This window comes from Corythoichthys intestinalis, chromosome 15 (genome assembly GCF_030265065.1).
Source record: "Corythoichthys intestinalis isolate RoL2023-P3 chromosome 15, ASM3026506v1, whole genome shotgun sequence".
Lineage (NCBI taxonomy): Eukaryota > Metazoa > Chordata > Actinopteri > Syngnathiformes > Syngnathidae > Corythoichthys > Corythoichthys intestinalis.
Window position 1 is genome coordinate 49,607,018 of NC_080409.1, and position 22,066 is coordinate 49,629,083.

Consider the following 22,066-nt stretch of genomic DNA (forward strand, 5'->3'; position numbering starts at 1 on the left):
GGCTTGATGTAGCAAGAAATTAGATCTCGTGTGAAGCTACTGCCCCCTGCTGTCTGAATCGTGCTTATGGGGGTTAAAATTGTGTTAGAGAAAACTAATAGTTGCGCTCCCAGTGTTCTTGCACCCTTTTAAAAGTCAAATGTAATGCTTTTAAAGACATTTTTCAGACCTTAAAAATATAATTTAAGACCAAAGCATGTCGCAACAATTCGATGACATCAATTGATGAAGAAAACTAATAAATGAGCTATTTTCATCCTTCTGCTGTGAAATGGAATGAGTTTATAACTAGTAGACGTCCAATCCATTTGAAGTGGGAGGGTGGCTCCCGCTTCAAACACATTGGACGTCAAGGGCCGTCAGTGGCAGCCGTACTAGGCAACAATTTCATTTTGGGGCATTTCACGTCAATTCCTGTTCATTTTCAATGACTTCCTTTCCCTGTTGAGGCATTTTCAGGTCACTTCCTGTTGATTACGGCTTACTGTAAAAGAAGTGACTGAAGAATGTGCCCAAATGACAACCCCTGGCAAAAAGTATGGTATCACCAGTCTCGGACGAGCACTCAGACGTTATATCATGTAGAACAGGGGTGTCCCCTGGTAACTAGTTACTTTTACTATAGAGTAGGGCTGTCAAACGATTAAAATTTTTAATCAAGTTAATTACAGCTTAAAAATTAATTAATCGTAATTAATCGCAATTAATCGCAATTCAAACCATCTATAAAATATGCCATATTTTTCTGTAAATTATATATATATTCTGTAAAATAAATTGTTGGAATGGAAAGATAAGACACAAGATGGATATATACATTCAACATACGGTACATAAGGACTGTAGTGGGCATTTCACACTACTGTCATTTAAATCTGTCTATGCTGTCCTCACTCCGAAGCGTCTACTTTTTCCAAAGCTAGACAGCTAGTGAACGACGCCTTAATAATTAGACTTCTTCCTTTTTCATCTGATTTATTAATAAAATAGCCTCAAACCATTGTCCTCTTTAGACCGTCATAAAACTACAAAAAAAAAAGTACACAAGCATTGCATTAGCAACAACGTTAGCTTAGCACACTATACAGGTTCACTAAACATAAACAAAAAGCGTCTCGTACAAAAAATATAACATTTCGCTTACTAACATAATATGTACAGTCTTTACAACAACCATACTTACGGACAATTCTTGTCCAAGGATCATATAAGCACAACATTATCAGCCCGAGACGTCATGCAGCCAAGACAAGAGTTCGCTGTTGGACAGCACAAAAAGCCTTGCTGTAAAACTTACCAAAAGGCAGAATACTTTCTGAGCGGGACATGTGCGTTAATTGCGTCAAATATTTTAACGTGATTAATTTAAAAAATTACCGCGCGTTAACGCGATAATTTTGACAGCCCTACTATAGAGTAATTCAGTTACTAACTCAGTTACTTTTTGGAAGAAGTAGTGAGTAATGTAACTAATTACTTTTTTAAAGTAAAGTGCCCAACACTGGTAACGCGTAACTATCCACCTCTGCCCTATGGTAAATTTCCACATTATTACCATGCATTCAAATCAACAATACACAAAAAAACATACACATAAATAAGATGCCTTACTTAAAGTTGTTTTTATTCCTATTAACAAAGCAACCGCAGCGCAGAAATCTCAAACATTCATCATCAGAGGCTTGCCATTAAAAAAAGAAAAATAAGAACGCTCATCTTAAATGTCACATAGGCAATACCTACACAGCTAGTAGTCCTAACGCTGTCTAAACTAGAAATCATTGTGCAGTCATCTAGCGCAGTTTGAGGTCATGAAATCACTAGTAAGAACATTCAGCTAATGCACAGCTCCTTCATGTTTGTTCTTAATTCAATCATATTGGGCTTTAGATCCGATATTTACTTTAATAAATATGTCAGCAACCTGCAATTGCTGAGTTTACACATTAATAATAAAAATCAAACCCCCCAAAAAACCTACATTGCACATTTTTTTCTTTATATAAAAAGCAAAAAAACAGGCCATCGAAAGCATATTCCATTTTGCGTTTGCATTTTTGCTCGTCCGACCTTAACACTTCCAGCAAGTTAGATTTCTTAGGCGCTCACCTCCAAATACGACATTCAGTAAAGCCTTAAAGGGAGCGTCCTAATGTTTGAATTTATGTTTTAAGGTTACAAAAAAAAAAAACTATATGGCTAGAAAGTTATAGTAATCCAACATGAAAGGATAAACAGCTGGGCAGATCAACAACAAACGTGTCTGAAGGGTTGTGGAAAGGAGGCAACTACAGTGGGGCAAATGAGTATTTAGTCAACCACTAATTGTGCCAGTTCTCCAACTTGAAAATATTAGTGAGGCCTGTAATTGTCAACATGGGTAAACCTCAACCATGAGAGACAGAATGGGGGGGGGGGGGGGGGGGGGGGGGGATCACATTGTTTGATTTTTAAAGAATTTTCAAATCATGGTGGAAAATAAGTATTTGGTCTATACCAAAAGTTCATCTCAATACTTTATTATGTACCCTTTGTTGGCAATAACGGAGGCCAAATATTTCACAAGCTTTTCACACACTGTTGCTGGTATTTTGGCCCATTCCTCCATGCAGATCTCCTCTAGAGCAGTGATGTTTAGGGGCTGTCGTTGGGCAACACGGACTTTCAACTCCCGCCTCACCCCGTGGCGTCAAAATGATAACAAGAACGGTGAGCAAAAATCCCAGAACCACACAGGGGGACCTAGTGAATGACCTACAGAGAGCTGGGACCAGTGTTGTTAATAACGGCGTTACAATATAATGGCGTTACTAACGGCGTTATTTTTTTCAGTAGTGGGTAATCTAATTAATTACTTTTCTCATCTTGGCAACGCCGTTACCGTTACTGAGGACGGAAAGGCATGCGTTACTATGCGTTACTATATTGGTCGAAAAGTCTGAGGGAGACGGACTCACCGAGACGACAGAGCAGCGCAGGAGTGGGGAGGAGGCAATAAAGTTGTGACACCGAGCAAACGCGATGCTAGGTAGCTCCAATAATACATGTTGTAGCCGATAGCCTCCAAACTACGCCCGCATGTTATGGTAGATATGGTAGACATGGTAGATATCACATGTACTGTATATAGATATAACTAGATGCAAAATGACAGACATGGCACTAAATGCGTTAGTAGACAGCCGCCATCTTAAAGCAGTACACTTTTTAGGACGGCTCTGTTGTAGAGAACCTTCCTAGCAAACCTAAGTAACTTTTTATCTAAAATACTTCTAAATCGGCAAAATCTTGACTTGAATCTATCTTTAAATGATGAAACAGTTTTAAAACGTTCATATGTCGAAAGTAGAGAGAAGGGAACTAATGCAATAATGGGAGCAATTTTAACAAATTTTAACAGTTGATTCAGGGTAAAGGGTCAATTAGGGTAAAGAATTGGGCTCGGGCCAATTGTACCAAAAACCTTCACAAAAAACTTCACATAGTGTGGCCAATGTTTTTTATTTTTATTTTATTTTATTTGTTTATTTTTATTTTATTTTTTTTAGGAAAAAAAAAAAAGTAATTATCAGCAATTACTTTGCCAAGTAACTAATTACTCTTACATTCAGGTAATTGAGTTACTAACGCAATTACTTTTTGGGAGAAGTAATTTGTAACTATAATTAATTACTTTTTTTCAGTAAGATTAACAACACTGGCTGGGACCACAGTAACAAAGGCTACTCTCAGTAACACAATGCGCCGCCAGGGACTCAAATCCTGCACTGCACTTTTTGGTGGAAACACAGGTTCTCTTATTTGGAGGAAAAAGAATACTGAATTGCACCATACCCACTGTGAAGCATGGGGGTGGAAACATCATGCTTTGGGGCTGTTTTTCTGCAAAGGGACCAGGACGACTGATCTGTGTAATAAAAATAATTAATGGGGCCATGTATGGAGAGATTTTGAGTGAAAATCTCCTTCCATCAGCAAGGGCATTGAAAATGAGACGTGGCTGGGTCTTTCAGCATGACAATGATCCCAAACACACAGCCAGGGCAACAAAGGAGTGGCTTCGTAAGAAGCATTTCAAGGTCCTGGAGTGGCCTAGCCAGTCTCCAGGTCTCAACCTTTAGAAAATCTACGGAGGGAGTTGAAAGTCTGTGTCGCCCAACGACAGCCCCAAAACATCACTGCTCTAGAGGACATCTGCATGGAGGAATAGGCCAAAATACCAGCAACAGTGTGTGAAAAGCTTGTGAAGAGTTACAGAAAACATTTGACCTCCGTTATTTCCAACAAAGGGTACATAACAAAGTATTGAGATGAACTTTTGGTATTAACCAAATACTTATTTTCCACCTTGATTTGCAAATAAATTATTTAAAATCAAACAAAGTGATTTTCTGGGGGGGGGGTTTCCACATGTCTCTCATAGTTGAGGTTTAACCATGTTGACAATTACAGGCCTCTCTAATATTTTCAAGTGGGAGAACTTGCACAATTCGTGGTTGACTAAATACTTATTTCCCCCACTGTATGAAATGTGCGTGTTTGCTCAAAGCTGCTGTGGCAGGGGTTACACGGGGGCCTACAGGAGAAGTTGAGGTAAACCCAGAAGCGGTTGTGACTGTTAACACCTTGGAGAGCCACGTCACCTGTACACTTCTCTGAATACAATCACAGGCCAAGCGCAAATAAGGCAGCCTTTTAAAAACACTCGACAAAAAAACTGTTACCGCTCCCGATTCAAAAGGTTGGATCGACAAATATTTCCTTGAGACGCAAAAACTTAAAAAACATTCTTTAAAAAAATGTAAAAGCTTCCAAGAAATTACACGACAGAAAATCAAATCCCTTCTCATCAAAATTTTGAAGACATTCAACTTAAAAATACATTCAAACACTTAGAGTATTAGGACCACACGAAAACAAAGTTTTTTTTTTTTGTTTTAAGCAGTGTTGTTTTCGTCAACAATGACAATAACGATAATATTTTGTCAACGTACAATTTTTTCATGGGGACGACGTCACGATGACGAGCTCAAAACATGTCTTCGGGGACTAAAACTTAATGAGATGGATGCTAGTTGTCGTGGCAGTGAACTTTAGTTCCCACCCCATATCAAAGAAATTAAAAGCTTAATATATTACATGCTACTTCAATCTCATAACTTAAAAGACATGTTATTAATGAACTCAATTTTTCTTAACTGAATACTTATAATCAATTATTTACAGCGGTATGAAAAAGTATCTGAAACTTTTTGAGTTTCTCACATTTCTGCATAAACTCACAATCAAATGTGATCTGATCTTTTTCAAAATCACACAGATGAAAAAACAGTCTGCTTGAACTAAAACCACCCTAACATTTTAGGTTTACATATTTTAAAGAGGACAGTATGCAATGACAGAAGGGGGGAAAATAAGTCAGTGAACCCCCTGCCTAAGGAGACTAAAAGACCAATAGCGTATCGCATGAATGCTATTTTTAAGACCGTGACGTTGCCATCGTAACGCGGAAGTGGGACATGGGAGATGCTGTGGCATGACTTACAGTTATTAATGTCACACATTCCAGGAATCTGACTGAACTAAAGCAGTTTTGTAGAGAAGAATGGCCCAAGATTAGTCCTGATTGATGTGCCGGACTAGCTACAGGAAGCGTCGGGATGAAGTTATTGCTGCCAAAGGTGGGGGCATAAAATATTAAATGTGATGGATCACTTACTTATTTTACCCCCTTTTGTCATTGTTTGCATACTATCCTCATTAAAATATGAAAACCTATGTTTGGGTGGTTTCAGTTAAAGCAGACACTGTTTTTTTCATCTGTGTGATTTTGACAAAGATCAGATCACATTTGATGATTTTATGCAGAAATTTGAGAAAATCCAAAAGTTTCAGATACTTTTTCATACAACTGTATTTCTTTCTTCTGACTTGATGGCAGCGACACTCCCACCAAATCACTTGTGATTTCACTATAACCTGTATTTTAACACTGGATGATCAGAAACATTGCAAGGAAATGTGGTTGCATCGTCTTCCGGGTCACGGCTCATTAGAAAAGCGAACTTGGTGGAAAACAAAATATTAGGCATGTTTATTTAACCGAAAACGATTAATTTCTCATTTTTTGTTCATCACATAAAAACAAACGGAATTAGGCTCATTTTCCGTTTTTTTATTTACCAAAATTCGAAGGAAAAAACGAATGGCTGAAAGGTACACGGATTCATCTTTCATAAGCGTTCCTTAACGTTCATGACAGTGTCAAGTCATAATTATGACAGTTTTATGACAGCCTTATGACTTATTTTATAAGAACAAAGTGTTACATTAAAGTAAGTTCAACATGTGACTAGTAAAATAAGTTGCAATTTTATTCAAAAAAAAAATAGTAATGTTTTGAGTTGAAATTGACAAAAATAGAAAAGGTAACACTTTATTTGACAGAGGGTTCATAAGACAATTATGACAACACTGTCATGAGCATTAATGAATGCTTATGACAGATGTTATTAAGTTATCATGTCACCTTTGAATGGATGTAAAATATGCTAACTGGACATAAATGGAGTTAGTGACATAATTTACCAGATGACTCTTACTGACATCTGTCATAAGGGCTCATTAACGCTCATGACAGTGTCAAGTCATAGTTATGACAATCTTATGACAGCCTTATGACGCCACTATCAAATAAAGTCTAACAATAAAAAATAAAAAAAAGTCAGAAATTTGCAACATGTATTTCCGTTCATTTTAAAAATAAAATCATATACAGTCATTCCTCAGCAAACTTATTGTTTCCGTGTGGCCCTAATACAAACGAGTATGTACAACCACGAAAATAAAAGTGACGGTATACTGTATATATTTACAAACATGTCATTCCCTGATGGTTTAAGGCCAAAAGTGCTCGTGCAGACGGCAGCCACGTCACATGTAAGCCGCTGCTGCACTTTAGTGTTTCTTAGTTTCTACAAGAATACTCAAGGCCTTTGCTCTAGTATCATTAACATATAGAAAAACGCCAATTAAGAATAAAAGAAGCTCAAACCTCACCTTTTTCTACAGCTTTAAAAACAAAGATGTTTTTTATATACATACAGGAGTTCCAGCGCAGTTGATGGTTGGGCATTCCGTGATACCTTTTCATCTGAAGAGTTTACAATGAGTTTTTCGCTGTCTCAGTCTGTGTGGATGAAAATGAGTACAGGGGGAAAGATGGCTTGCTCCTCGGTCCAGTCAGAGCATGCCGAAGCCCTCGCTGCCCTCGCTAATGGCCAATTTTAGCATTTTGTGCAGCTCCTCGTACGAGTCGTAGGTCGGGAGGCACAGCTGGTTGAAACTGGAAACACAAAATGAGTGTTGAAGCGCCACGCAATGCAATTAAATGTAGAAGTAGACGAATATGAAACTACATTGGGCAGAATCGGGTTGGTTGTAAGTCTGCAACAAATAATCCATTAATAAATTAGTTATCAACTAATTTAATAATCAATTTTTTCCCCGTTTAGGTCCTTGTTTGTGTGTTATGTGAAGCTGTGCGCACGTGCCAGTGATTAGAGCAAGAGAGAGTTCACTGCTGCAACTGCTGCTATTTGGTTGCTGAATCAATAATACAGGCAGTCCCCGGGTTACGACGGTCCTGACTTACGCGATTTTGACTTTACGACGCCTGTCTCTCGTCGTTTTTTTTTTTTTTTAATGTTGAATTTTGTGATGCATGCTTCCATTTTGACGCAGGAAGCATAGAGTAGGTTGTACTTCCGCACACGAGAGCATTTACATACCCGCCCACCCCACACACGGCAGTGACGGCACCTGCACACATTAAGAAGCAACCGAGTGAAGAGGTGACAGCCTGCGTCCACGTTTGTTGCTTGTGAAGTATCCATAAGAAACAGCTGTATGTAACCCCTTTTGCACTGTTCATTGTTCGTTTTCAATACTTGGGGCGAGTCTATGTGAATGTTTTTGATGATGTGCGGACGCTAACTGATACTTGCTAATCGTCTGTTATTGCTGTATCAGCAGCTACTTGTAAACGCAAATTTGAATTGCTGTTATTGAAGATTAGAGTGATTTCCTTTAATTTCATTTTAGTTTCATTCTGCAAGTGTTGATGTCATGAGCAGCTGAATAAAGTCAGCAAACCACACGGACGTCTGACATTGTCATTTCAGAGCTTAGCTCGCTGTCTAGCTAGGACTTAGCTCCAACGGGTACATGTTTTGGATAGTTTTTTTTATTTAGAGCAGGGGTGGGCAAACCGGTCCTCGAGGGCCGCAGTGGGTCCTGGTCTTTGTTCCAACTGACCCAGCACAGATAGTTTAACCAATGCGGTTTCAGCAGAAATGAGAAGCACCTGACTGCAATCGACTGATTGCACTTGTAAAACAGCAGATTGGTGAAAAAGTGTCCTCTTAAAGGGTTGTAACAAAAACCCGCACCCACTGCGGCCCTTTGTGGAATAGTTTGCCCACCCCTGATTTAGAGGGTGTTTTGAGGTATTAAAATGGTAATTCTGACTTCCGCGGAAATCCGGGTTACATCGCCAGCACAGGAATCGAACTCGATCATAAACCAGGGGCTACCTGCATTACGAAGTGTTGAGAGTTAGATTGTCTTGAGTCATATGTATTGTTAGATCCAATGTGCCTCAGTCACAGGTGAGTATATGAAGCCAATTGTATTGGTTGTATTCTTTTTTGATGAGACGTTACCACTTAGCACAGAGCTAGTTAGCGATTATGCTAATTAATGTCTTAAGTGCCTGTATGTATTGTGTTTTGGGGAAGCATATTAGCACTTGAGTTACAGTTAGACAGTAAAGTTGTCGCATTTCTTTTTATAAAGAAACCACACAAATAACCACTTCATATAACAGCTTAGAGTCTCAACACAAACTCAAACTAAATTGTCATACAACAGTGTGCTTTGAAATCTGATTTGGATTGTATTTACGAACAACAGTTTAATAAAGAAGACTGAATTAGCGCTAAACGATAAACGACATTGCAACTTATTAGGGGTTTGCGATATTTCGGAAGATATTTTGCGATATTAAACTAGAATAATTTTCACCAGGTGACTTGAATAGCTCGGTTTAGGAAGACTTTGGTTGACTCACTATGCCCACATTGTATTCATTAGAGATGTCCCGTTCAGATCACATGATCGGAAATCAGGCCGATCGCGCCATTTTTCAAAGGATCGGAATCGGGTGAGAAGGATTGGGTCTTTAATAGTGTTGCACCAATACCATTTTTTGGGCCCGATACCGATACAGATACCTGGCTGTGCAGTATCTGCCGATACCGATACCACTCTGTTTGCAAAAAAAAAAAAAAAAAAAAAATTTAATATATATATATATATACAGTCTTTACAGTTAAGTCACGGTTCGGTACGATTTTCGATACAATTCAATACATTTAATGCTCTGAAATTGAAAATAAAACTTATTATTATTATTATTATTTTATTTTTTTATTTGCTAACAAGCAAAAATAACAGTGCCATCATATAAACAAGCATTTTAGTGCATAATATTTATGTGCTTACTTCTTACTGAGCTGAAGAAATTTTGTATATAAGTGCTGAGAACAATCTTTACTGTTTGTAAAGTGGGGCACACTGTTGATTGCTGCAGCTCTCTTAGCAGCTATATTTACCATATAAGCAAAACATCCTATTTGTGGTCCGAGTCCATCTGTAACATGTACTGAATTAACAGTATTTGCAGCATTATCTATTGTCACTGGTATGGATTGATTTGGCTTGCTCAACTTCCATTCAGTCATAGCGGTTTCTAATTCATCAATGTAGTATATGGACTACGCGTCGCTCTGGGCTCACGCAGCTAATGGAATGGGATCTAATGTAGCACATCTAGGTTTCTATTTGATGATATCTAGTGTGTGCGCGCAGAGTTGGCATGGGATCTAACATAGGACATCTAGGTTGCTATTTGATGATATCTAGTGTGCGCGCTGCGCCGCTAGTGTTTACTGGCCACAGAAGTCACTTCTGCTCATTATTGCCCAACACCAGCATATGACATTCGACTTTCATAAACAGAACGAGTTTGAAGTACAGCGCTCTTAATTTGCCACTCATTGTTCATCATGAAACCACGAGTTTGCTTAGTCTCCCACGGTCTTAAGCTTTCCGATCCCATCGGCGTTACAACAACAGGCGTTAGCTTACGCATGCTAATCGTTTGTGAATGCCATGTAAAATGAGCAGCTTAACATCGCGGATATGCGTTGTAGTTTACATCCTTAATATTGAAGACGAAGGTGTTAATTTCGTTTGGTAATTTCGAGACAAAGACATACAAATGTCATGCATCGGGATTTGGGAAATTAGCTTACGTGGGGAGGACAGTACATTTGCGTCCAAGTGATGCCAGTAGATGGTATCGGCGCCCTAAATGATGGTACTCATCGATACCGATACCACCAATTCGGGCCGGATCGGCGCCCCCTGCCAATACTGGTATCGGTGCAACTTTAGTTTTTAATTAAAGAAATATATTTATGTTTTTCTGATTCATGCTCGTACCGCCTCTCACCCTCCCTCTTGCTAAGCCGTGCGACCAAACTGCTTTTCTTTGTCAGCAGTGCAGCTGGCGTTAGGTACAACTTAACAATGATTGACAGGTTTGTAGCTTTGATCTGGCCAGAAACGCCTCGGAAGCTCTATGATCAAAGGCATAAATGTGTTAATCATTGTTACCCTTGGTACAGTCTGACGTGTGCTGTGGCAACTGATTCATTGTGTAAGTGAGAGGCTGTTCTCGGCAGCATGAGCGTCAAAGCAAAAAAAAATTCGGTATCGAATCGGGACTCGAAATCAGCAGATTCTCAAAATCAGGTGACTTGGACTCATGTGCAAAAATGTGCGATCAGGACATCCCTATTATTCATATAATACAGTTAAATCCAGGTTAAACTGTTTTCTGTGAATCATGAATATCTGTGTATACTGTATAAAAGGGATACAGGATGCCATGTCTCTGTACTATCCTTTCTTTTCTGAGAAAAAACAAAAGTTTCCATTACCGATGATGATGACAATAAATAAATAAACGGGGGGGGGGGGGGGGGGGGGGCACCGCAATAATATCGCATATCGCAATAATTTATGAGATAATTTATCGCCCACTAAAATTTGTTATCGCGACAGGCCTAGTTACAGCCCGAGTTGGTTGGCACGATTTGGACTCTTTTACCCTTTCTTCTACTCATTTATCACAAGGAAGCTAAATATCTTTGTTTTTGTCATGTTTGTTATCATGACGATAACGAAAATATTTCGTCGACGAACAAATTTTTAATGACCATGACGATTAAAAAAAACATGTCTTGCGAGACTTAAAGTGCATGTGACACGAAAAAGCATGTTTATTTCATAATACACGCGGTATTTTATGCTCCTGAATGATATGGACCGCTTGGATGTGTGTGGATGCGATCGCTATATTTATTTAGTTTTTTGAATCCCGCGCCATGAAAATGAGTGACTTCCGGCTTCGGTCTTGCATTGAGGAGGAGGGCGCTGTGACGTGTACGGGTGAAGGCGTCCTCTTCGCTATACAGCCATACTGTTGTGTATGAGGACTAAGGATTCAGCTGATTTTGCGGATTAATACGTTTATTTTTCGCATCACGCCAGCCAAACGGCTGCAGAAAAATCTTACTGTATGAGGGAGAGGCCTGTGCGCCTTTTTGGAGTTTCAAAAGGTTCCCATTCACCGTGGATATTGGCCAAAACAAGCCCTACTACTGTGGGACCATTGGACTTACGAGGAAGTGAGTAAACATCTTGTTTTGTATTGTCAACGAATACAGCAATTACAAAGTAAACACTACAAACTTTCTTTAAATAAAGGACTACTTACGTTTGACTATTAATTGGCATGTAAAAAGCTCTCCTCATGCACATAAGCTGCACAACAACTGCAGCCGCCCTCCTCCGGGGAACGAGCTGTAAATTGCTCTCCGTCGGGCAGTTTGCCGATCCGCGAAGACAAACGACAACCCAGTCGTCATGTCAAATAATCCGGGCTAGTTATGTGTGATTTTCCGCTTCGAAGACTTTGAAACATCACTCGGTTCGGGTTAGCATGTCGGCTAGCTGTCACGCCTCTTGGTTTGTTTACATTCTCCGAAGCCGGGGAAGGGAAAGGAAATCTGTCCGATTTAGGTGTCATAAAATATCGTTCGGAAGGTGCGACAGTAAAGGTGAAGTCGACAGTTTTGACCATTATGGACTAATTTTGCCATGTCGTCCTAAATAAGTGCATTTTTATTATTTCATATTCCATTTAGCACAAGACATGTTATTTGTCACGATCATGCCATTTATTTAGCAGTTGGGGAAAATACTTGGATAAAAAGAAAATCCTGTAAAAATATTGGAGTAGAGAGACTGAAACAATGACATTTTGCAGATCTCTTCGTCGCGTTTTCCTCGTTGTGAATAGTTCCCCCTCGATGGGCTGACTGGTCCTTCTTAAGCCATTTATTTAGCTATTAGGGAAAAATACTTGGATAAAAAGAATATCCTGTACAAATATTGGAGTAGAGAGACTGAAACAATGACATTTTGCGGCTCTCTTCGTTGCGTTTTCCTCATTCAGAATAATTCCCCCTCAATGGGCTGTACAGTAAAACCAATGAGCCCAGTCTCCTGCTGACGTCATCCACCTGTTGGGGACGCTTGAGCCCTATAATGGTAGGCGTGGCTAACCGGCAGATTAAAAGACTAATTTCTCGTCATCTGCGCTTTGCTAAATAGTCTATATAGTCGAATCGTCTCAAAATATGATTCTAATTCACATAATAATGCTATTTAAGACTTTTTTTCTCCTGTTGTATGCGCTTTAAACATAATTTGTTGCAGTGGTCTTGCACATTGCACTTCTCACTGACCAGGTGTGGGCGGTGGGCAAGGTGCTCTGTGTCGGGGCTGCGATGATTTGGAAAGAGGGACAAAGGGTGTTGAAGCCTCCGGGGGGAAGCTGGGAGGAACCGGTGGTGAACTGCAGGAGGCGAGCTAGCTCCTCTTGGGTGAAGCTGGACACCACAGCCCAGAACCACTTCATCACCTGCAGGGACGAAAAGCAGACATTGATCACGACCGTCCGGCTGGAAACAACGGCGGCGAAGGGGGGAGGTATGTGGCTGACCTTCTCCCTGAAATGCCACGACCCGCCGACGATCACGGCGTGGGCCTTGAAGTCCTGCACGTTTATGTCGCCGGTGCCACACATCAGCAGCTGAGGGGAAAAAAAACAACCCGCTTTTCAAAAATATGTCTACCTTTAATCCTGAATACACTTCAACACACGTACCTCCAACTCGTTTTCATCAAATATGGCTAGCAGGTTTTCTGGAACCAGTTCATTCAAACCTGCAATAGATATGGAAACATTACACAAGTTAATCTAACAAAAAAAAAAAAAAAAAAAAAAAAAAAACGAGGTGGGCATCCGAATTTCAGGTCAAAATAGAGCCTGTTTTTTTAATTAAGATGTTAATATCAACGGGCTAAACTATACTTATATACGCAATAGGGGGGGATCCTACAACAATTATCAATACAGTGGTAGCTCGACATACGATCGCATTGACATAGGATCCTTTCAACATCTGACGTAAAATTGGACTCATCATTTGTCTTGACATATGACGACATGTTCAAAATTAGTGCTGCAACGATTAATCGATCAACTCGTGTAATTCGATTAGAAAAAAAGCTTCGAATCAATTTTTGCTACTTTGAGTATTCTTTTAGAGTAGAGTTGTCATGCTTTGTTTTGAAAGTGTTTGCATTTAGTTCTATTGATTTGGTCGGATACACTGCCCCCAGGTGACAACAGTGAATATGAAATGACTCATTTAACATGGCTGAATCCAGATGCTCCCTGTTAAGACCAACATAAGGTAAGTTTTTGTTAGCGTTTTTTTTTTTTTTTTTTTTTTTAATAGATTCGTAATGTCATGAGTCATTAATGAATGTTTATAACAGATGTCATTTAGTGTTGTCTTGCAAATTATCTCACTTTTGAATGGATGTAAAAGATCCAAGATGAACCTAAATGGAGTTAGTGACATAATTTGCAGGATGACACTTAATGACACAAGCTTTACTTATGCCCCTGATTATGATAGTCTTTTGACAGTCTCATGACAACGCTGTCAAATAAAGTGTTAACTATTAACCCAAATAAATCAACCAATAAGCCGGACTGGACTATAAGCCACAGGTATAAAAATGAATGAAAAAAGTTTTATACAGTTTTATTTTGATCAGATTACTCGATTAATCGATTGAATTTACAGTGGAATAGGCCTGTCGCGATAACAAATTTTAGTGTGCGATAATTTATTTCATAAATTGCGATATTATTGCGCCCCCACTTTTTTTAAAAACAATTTACAATAACAGTGAGAATACAGTATATATTAATGGATAAAGTACACCCATTTAAACGCGATAAATGTTTACTCACAACTAAAAACAATAGCCCATGCCTCTTAAATAAAAGACAACAATAATAATACAGTGGTACCTCTACATACGATCGCTTCGACACACGAACTTTTCGACATCCGACGTAAAATTTGACTCGCCATTTGTTTCTACATCCAACGACATGTTCGAAATACGACGACAATGGCAGCACCGCAGACGAATGCACGACGGATTTTCTTGTGTGACAAATCAACACTGGTTTCAGAAAAGGTTGGTACAGGTGGTGAAACAAGGAAAAAGTTGACGCTTACCTTCTAAATGAAGATGCAAATGACAGAAAAATATGAGCGTAGGGTGGGCATCCGTGAAATGGCTCAACAATACATCTCCACGGTCCTCCTCCGACCATCGTTCGCCAGTCTTTATAAGTTAAGCTGACAATTCTTATTGTGGTAACATCTCCAGAGAAATCGCCAACTTCGCCACGTTTTTATCATTTATTTCACAACTTATTCAAAACAAAAACACCTTCTGTCTGCCGCAATTGACGGTGTTCTCAAGAAAGCATTCAAAGTGAAAGTGAAACTCAAGCTCACCGGTCTCTCTGGCACGTCAGCTCCGCGGTGCGTTCAGGGTCAGCAAAAAACGTCCGCCACATTAGAACCCGATTCGTTCATTAATACAGGAATTATTATTATTATTATTATTATTATTATTATTCCGATTTTGATTTATAATTTATTTGTTTTGCTATGTGTAATTGCCATTTGTAATAGTACCAGCAGTATTTTTTAAGGATTTAGTGAAGGTTTTTGGGCTGTGGAACGAATTAATGGAATTATAATGTATTCCTGTGGGAAAATCCTGCTCGACATACGACCATTTCGACTTACAAACAAGGTCCTGGAACGGATTAACTTCGTATGTAGAGGTACCACTGTACTGCACAGAAACCCAGAATAAAATGTCTTTTTTCAAGAAAAAAAACTTAAATTGCACTTAATAACTTAAGCATTTAGGTAAATGAAAACTTTTCCCCTCATAGCTTCTGCTATCACGTTCCATGTGTAATATTCTGATTGGATGTTTTCTGAGGCACCCTGAAGTGCACGCAACGGTGATGTTGTTTTGTTCATGTGACGCGGCACAGCCTGCCGAGAGCCACAGTTTGAGGAAGTGTTGATAGCGCCGTATGTTAATAAAAAACAAAGTTGTCAGCATGTCGTGTGTTTGATATCATTGCCAAAAAAACGCACATAATAGAACACCATACAGCTTCCTTTTTAATGTTGTCCTTATAATGAACGATCTGCTGCATCATAAATCACTTTGTGACTTTCCACCTCCATGATGAAGCGTTCTTTGTCCATGTTTGCTGGTTAAACCATGAATAAGCAACTGGGTTGTTTACTCCAGGCTCGGCTCCGCCCATTTTGACGGATGCGTCTCCGGCAAGAATAAAAAATGGCCTAAACCATCCGGCGGGCTCTGGCACACAGGAGATAGTCAGCAGTGAATCCGAAGCACCGACGCGGCCGGTATAGGTTGAACAATAGGATACAATGGGAACGGATTGGCTCCTGCGCCATTTTTTTGCCGGACCCAGAACGATGATGCATTTTGCGTAGTTGGTAAAAAGGAAGCCGAACTTTTAACAGCACGTCTGCCGCACATGCGAGGCGATAAATTGCAGCGGAAAAATTATCGCCTTCATTTTCATTTACCGTGCGATAAGTGGAATTATTGCATATTGCGAAAGGCTTACAGTAGAATACTCAAATATTCGATACCTGCAGCCCTCCTGACAATTAAGGAGTCAGTTTGGAAAAAGTTTCCGCACGTAGCGCTTAACTTGTGCTAGTAATAAATTTTATGAGGAAAAAAATGCAAAAAAAAAAAATGAAATGGTACGTAAGTGAACCGAACTGTCCACGTCAACTGTTACACCTTTAGTGTACATGTACGTTGCTTGGATCAGTGTGTACCTCACGTGCACTACCGGTTTCTAAAAATGTATTTTTTATCATTAAATCTATCACGTACTATCTATATCTGCCGTCATTCTTCGAGAAGAAGTGATGCCGGTTCCAGAGGTGGGTAGTAACGCGTTACATGTACTCCGTTACATTTATTGAGTAACTTTTTGAGAAAAATGTACTTCTAACAATAGTTTTACTAAGCTATACGTTTTACTTTTACTGAAGTAGATTTGTGAAGAAGAGTCATTACATTTTTACTCTTTATTTAACGTATTAGATTTATTATTTTTTGGGCCAGCGATGCTAAGAGTAGCTCTACCGATTTCACCAATGAGACGTCGCAACAATAATCACATGACTCCATTATACCAATCAGACGCAAGCTTGCCGTTCTATCTTCACACCAGCCTGTTCAATCATGTGGTGTCTTTAAAGCACCGTAAAAAATGAAATATTTGATATAAAGCGCTGCACTCAACATGACTCGAAAGCGCGGATTTTAACCTCTCCCCCAGATTTGGCACCGATTGACTATGGAAAACTGGAGATATGATCCTTTTAATTTCTAAATAGTAGTGCTGTCAAAATTATCGCGTTAACGGGTGGTAATTAATTTTTTAAATGAATCACGTTAAAATGTTTGACGCAATTAACCCACATGCCCCACTCAAACAGATTAAAATGACAGCAAAGTGAAATGTCCACTTGTTGTGTTTTTTGGAGTTTTGTCGCCCTCTGCTGGCGCTTGGGTGCAACTGATTTTATAGGCTTCAGCACCCATGAGCATTGCGTAAGTAATTATTGACATCAACAATGGCGGGCTACTAGTTTATGTTTTGATTGAAAGTTTTACAAATTTTATTAAAACGAAAACTTTAAGAGGGGTTTTAATATAAAATTTCTATAACTTGTACTAACATTTATCTTTTAAGAACTACAAGTCTTTCTATCCATGGATCGCTTTAACAGAATGTTAATAATGTTAATGCCATCTTGTTGATTTATTGTTATAATAAACAAATACAGTACTTATGTACCGTATGTTGAATGTGTATATATCCATCTTGTGCCTTATCTTTCCATTCCAACAATAATTTACAGAAAAATATGGCATATGTTATAGATGGTTTGAATTACGATTAATTGCGATTAATTACGATTAATTAATTTTTAAGCTGTAATTAACTCGATTAAAAATTTTAATCGTTTGACACCCCTACTAAATACTAAATAGTAATTAGAATGGAGCGCTTCACTATTCAAACTCGGAACTATTTTCTCCACCAGAGGGCAGTCATGCTCTTTGGACGAATCATGCTTCATTTATGTATTTTTTTTTTTCTCGTCGGAATTCTATTTTTTTTTTTTTGTATTTCTTTGGCCTAATTGGGTTATGTAATGGGTTATTGTACAGTATCATTATAACAATAGTCCATATAGATAACTTTGTGCTAAAAAACAAAAATATAAGCAGTTACTCATTACTTGAGTATTCTTTTCACCAAATATTTTTTTTACTTGTACTTGAGTAAATTTTTGGACGACTACTTTTCTTTTACTTAAGTAATATTATTTTGAAGTAACGCTTTTCTTACTTGAGTAAAATTCTTGCCTACTCTACCCACTTCTGGTCAGTTCGCACATGCTGCCGTGCGCGATCGGAATCGGTTAGTGACATTGGGAAAGGGCAATTTTTTTCTCACCTTTCAGGAAGTGTTCTACCTCATCTCTCACTTGGCTGGCGAGCCTATATTGGGCCAGCAGGTTGAGATAATGCATCTTGTTTTCATTGGTAACAGCAATGTTGGCTCCGCCTGAGATCAGTTCCACCACCTAGGGCAAACAAAAACTTTGGATTGGAAAGAATTTGGGCGGACCGTCTCTTGTGAAAATACGTCATCAATTTTGAAGAAATACAGCTCATGTGGTTGCCCTCACCTTTTCCAGCTGCCCGGACCGGTTGTACTTCTCCTCAGCAAACACTAGGTCCATTTCACTGACGTCATTGTTCAAGATGAAACACACTTTGGTCTTGTAGAACTCCTGGTCATCCGTCTCAAAGTACTGCGCGTGTGGAGGACGAGATGAAACGTTTAAATAAACATTTGGTCTTCCCGATAATGATAGGCCCTGTTTTAGAAATGTACTGGCTAAAGATAAAAAGCAGGTTTGTCATTGATGACCATATAAACAACACAGGGCAAATGAATCGCAGAGCAGCTGGTACGCGGGACATAAACAAGGAGACCAGGTGCATGGTTTGCTTGTGTTTCATACCTTGTAATTCATCCTTAGACCGATGATTTGAGCCAAGAAAGAGCGTGTAAAGCGAGCTCGGACTAACTGTTTGTAAGCCCCCCCAAGTGCAGACTCGTACAGGCATTTCCCAACAACGCGGCCGGCAAACTCGTATATCTTCAGCCGCAAGTGCGTCGGTCGCTCAGCATTTGGGTGCACCTAAAAGACAAGTGTTAGGATGACGTACTTTTAACAACCAATTTATCCAACAAGACATGCGTCTACGTCCAATATGTACACGAGTGTGTCTTATTTAATAAAAAATTTTTTTTTTTTAAAAAGACCTTTGAACAGTGGCGTGCACACATACACCCCAGGTGGTGCTCAGGCACTGGCCCTTGCCCTCTTAACCGAGAATGTGTCCTTATCAAGGTTATTAAGTCATGATTAATAATTATTATTACGTTAGTAATGCATGTGGCCTCCCAATAACTGCAGCAAGAGTGCCCTCTCTCCTCAAAAGGCGCAAACACACGCACTCCTGTGAGGTGCGAACCGCCCGTCATTTGTCAACACGAACGCGCAGTGTGTACATGAACTTGTGAAGGCAGGACATTAATTGCATCAGGAGTTACACATACAATGCCATCCACGTCTCAGCCTGCAGCCCCTACACAGAGGTAACACATAATGAGTCGAATCTCGAGTGTATGTGTGTTCCTCCTAAACCTCAGTTGTTTAACTATTATTCTGGTGAAGTAGCCTTTGTCATTGTGCAACTCTAAATTAGCTGACTGCCCAGTCCCACCTGTTAACCAAGCTATCCTAGACGCTTGCCATAAATCAACTAATAGATGTGGCGACCAGCACACAACAACTGTTGGTAGGAAAAATAAAACTATACACAGGTAGTCCCCCGGGTTTCGAACGAGTTCCGTTCCTACGCTGGTGACTGGTAACTCGAATTTTGGCATAAATCTGAATTAACCCTTTAAAGAAACACTTTGTAGCTTTTCAGTTTTGGGTCGATTTGAGCGACACCTGTGGACAAAAGTGGTAGTCTTTTGCCATAAGGAAGACTGCGTTTCCCATGAGGACCAGCGTACACCCGCAGTGTTGTAAAATCATCAATCAATCAAAAATCAATCTCCCAGTCACCTGCAGATGGATTACACAACATTTCTGATTCCAGCGGCTGTGTGAAAGATGAATAATAATAAGGTAATGAATCCAGTTGTGGCTAAACAATCGCATATGCCGATTAGCAAAGGCTACTTCACCAGAAAAAGAGTTAAACAACTGAGGTTTAGGGGGCACACACATGCACTCGAGATTTGACCTACGTCTGTTCATGTACATGTGTTGTCGTAGCAAAAATAAATGAATAAATGAAAAATAAAAAAACAGCAGACATGGACTTCATTTTGGTTTGTTGCTTGGCAAAACTGTTTTAGATCAGTTAATACATCTACTAAAACAAAAGAATGCATCAAAATGCAAACGGTAAATTTTTGTTTATCATTCAACATTTTTATCAAACACTATGTTAAAAAATAAGCGTTTTATAAATGTGTACACTACATTATTATCAGTGGCGCCCCCAGGGGGTGGCCAGGGGTGGCCACGGCCACCCCTATAAATTTGTTGGCCACCCCGCTTGCCAGTATATCGTTAGATTGTTGTAGCATCAGTTATGCATTTCATCCCAAATGCAAATCTGCCAGCACCTGCTTTTCCCCAGTAATTATTTTGTTTTGTTAAATGTACACCTTATGCCTAATATATACATAACACAATAAAACAGAATTGTTGTGGAACTCAAAATGTTGACTGGACAGTTATGGACTATGCACATTAAATCATTAGTAACATCAAATATTACACAATACACCAAAGTATATCAGTACCCGTGTCCTTAAGTCTTTCTGATAGTTTTCCCCTGACCTTTTTAGTGCAATAATATAATGAAAACCTGAAATTACGGCTTTTAGGGGCAGTTTACATGGCGACTCTGCGACATAAAGACGCAATGACTGAGTAGCGGACTCGCCTCGCGTGCATATGGTGTCGGCGAAGACGAAAAATTCTGAATCCTGCCTCCAAAGTGGACGAATCCGGTTGTGGGGGGCTTCCTCGGCATGCATATCAAAGGCTCTTGCGGCGCGACAACGCGTCGTAACGTCAGCACTCGTACACGTCACATTGGGTGTGCGCAGTGGTGCTACTAAACATTAAAAACAGCAAATATGGCGGAATGTCGGCTTTAATTTACTGTTTTAATAATATTTTTAAATTAAATATGTTGAACGTTTCAATTTTTTTTTGCCTTTTTGAACAAAAGAAAAATGACATTGCTTCGAGTGGGCGGGCATATTTTTTCCGGGCTGAGGGAGCCCAAAGTGCATCATTCTCTGTCGCCCTGTAAATCTGCACTGCCCCCTTGGGTCTGGCATGAATACTACATCGTTTTCATGCGGAATTGCGACATTGTTCAAACGGAGACGCAAATGCAAATGCAAATTTGAAATTTTTCGTATTCTCGGAGAGTCACCATGTAAACGGCACCTTAGTTTTGGTGTGCCACCCCAAGATTTTAAGTGGCCCCATCTGGCCACCCCTATGAAAAATTTCTGGAGGCGCCACTGGTTATTATGCTAGCGTCAAAAAACACGCAAATTGATGATAAATCTTCTCAGAAATCCCAGTTCTCCAGTGCAATTTTCGACTCAACAAGTGGCCTTTACCGTAATTATGACACTACATGAAAACTGTATATATTTGTAGCGGATTTATGGAATAATTTATCAACCGTGCCCGGTCAACTAAAATAGGGTTCCTGTATATTGTAAATCTAAAATGACCATAAAGCCATGAAACAAGGTTATGGTTGGACATTTAATCGATTTGATCAGAAATATTGATGTGGGCACAACTCACCAGGCCCTGGTTGTTGTCGGTGAAGCGGGTGAATAAATGGTTGGAGGTGTCAAAGAGGGTCTTGCATATGAGCTCAAACCATTCTCGGCGTGGCCCTCCCCAGTCTAGAGCTGCGGCAAAACAGTCCAATGTCAATGTGCTTGTCGAGCATAACTGTTTCGTCTGAAAGCGACAGTTTTGATTTACCTTCCTCATCTTGAAAGACCACCTCAAAGTTTTTACTCCAATCTGACACCGAGAAATTCCGTGTTGCCTTCAGGGACTGAGAATGATAAAGAGAGAGAATTTCCATAAACAGCTCATAAAATAATCATGTCTGTTTGGAGTGGGACCCTCTGGGGGGCTCACAATAGCGATTTTCTCATGATATAGCGATACGACAATTATCGATATAGCCAAGTCAGGAAATTATTCTACAACATTCGACA

At 39.5% G+C, this 22,066-nt stretch overlaps 1 protein-coding gene across 2 annotated transcripts in view; it reads right to left on the bottom strand.

The window, feature by feature from the left end:
• Positions 1–4,447: 4,447 nt before the first annotated feature.
• The window catches only part of arel1 (apoptosis resistant E3 ubiquitin protein ligase 1), a 43,661-nt gene continuing 26,042 nt past the window's right edge, over positions 4,448–22,066 (bottom strand). For both annotated transcript variants that reach the window (XM_057859364.1, XM_057859363.1), the window contains exons 14-22: positions 21,825–21,900; positions 21,639–21,748; positions 18,741–18,920; positions 18,402–18,527; positions 18,167–18,296; positions 13,361–13,419; positions 13,196–13,285; positions 12,939–13,114; positions 4,448–7,345 (exon numbers count right to left, since the gene is read on the bottom strand). In XM_057859364.1, the coding sequence (XP_057715347.1) occupies positions 7,243–7,345; positions 12,939–13,114; positions 13,196–13,285; positions 13,361–13,419; positions 18,167–18,296; positions 18,402–18,527; positions 18,741–18,920; positions 21,639–21,748; positions 21,825–21,900 (1,050 nt within the window). In that variant the 3' untranslated portion in view covers positions 4,448–7,242. The remainder of the gene's footprint in view (positions 7,346–12,938; positions 13,115–13,195; positions 13,286–13,360; positions 13,420–18,166; positions 18,297–18,401; positions 18,528–18,740; positions 18,921–21,638; positions 21,749–21,824; positions 21,901–22,066) is intronic.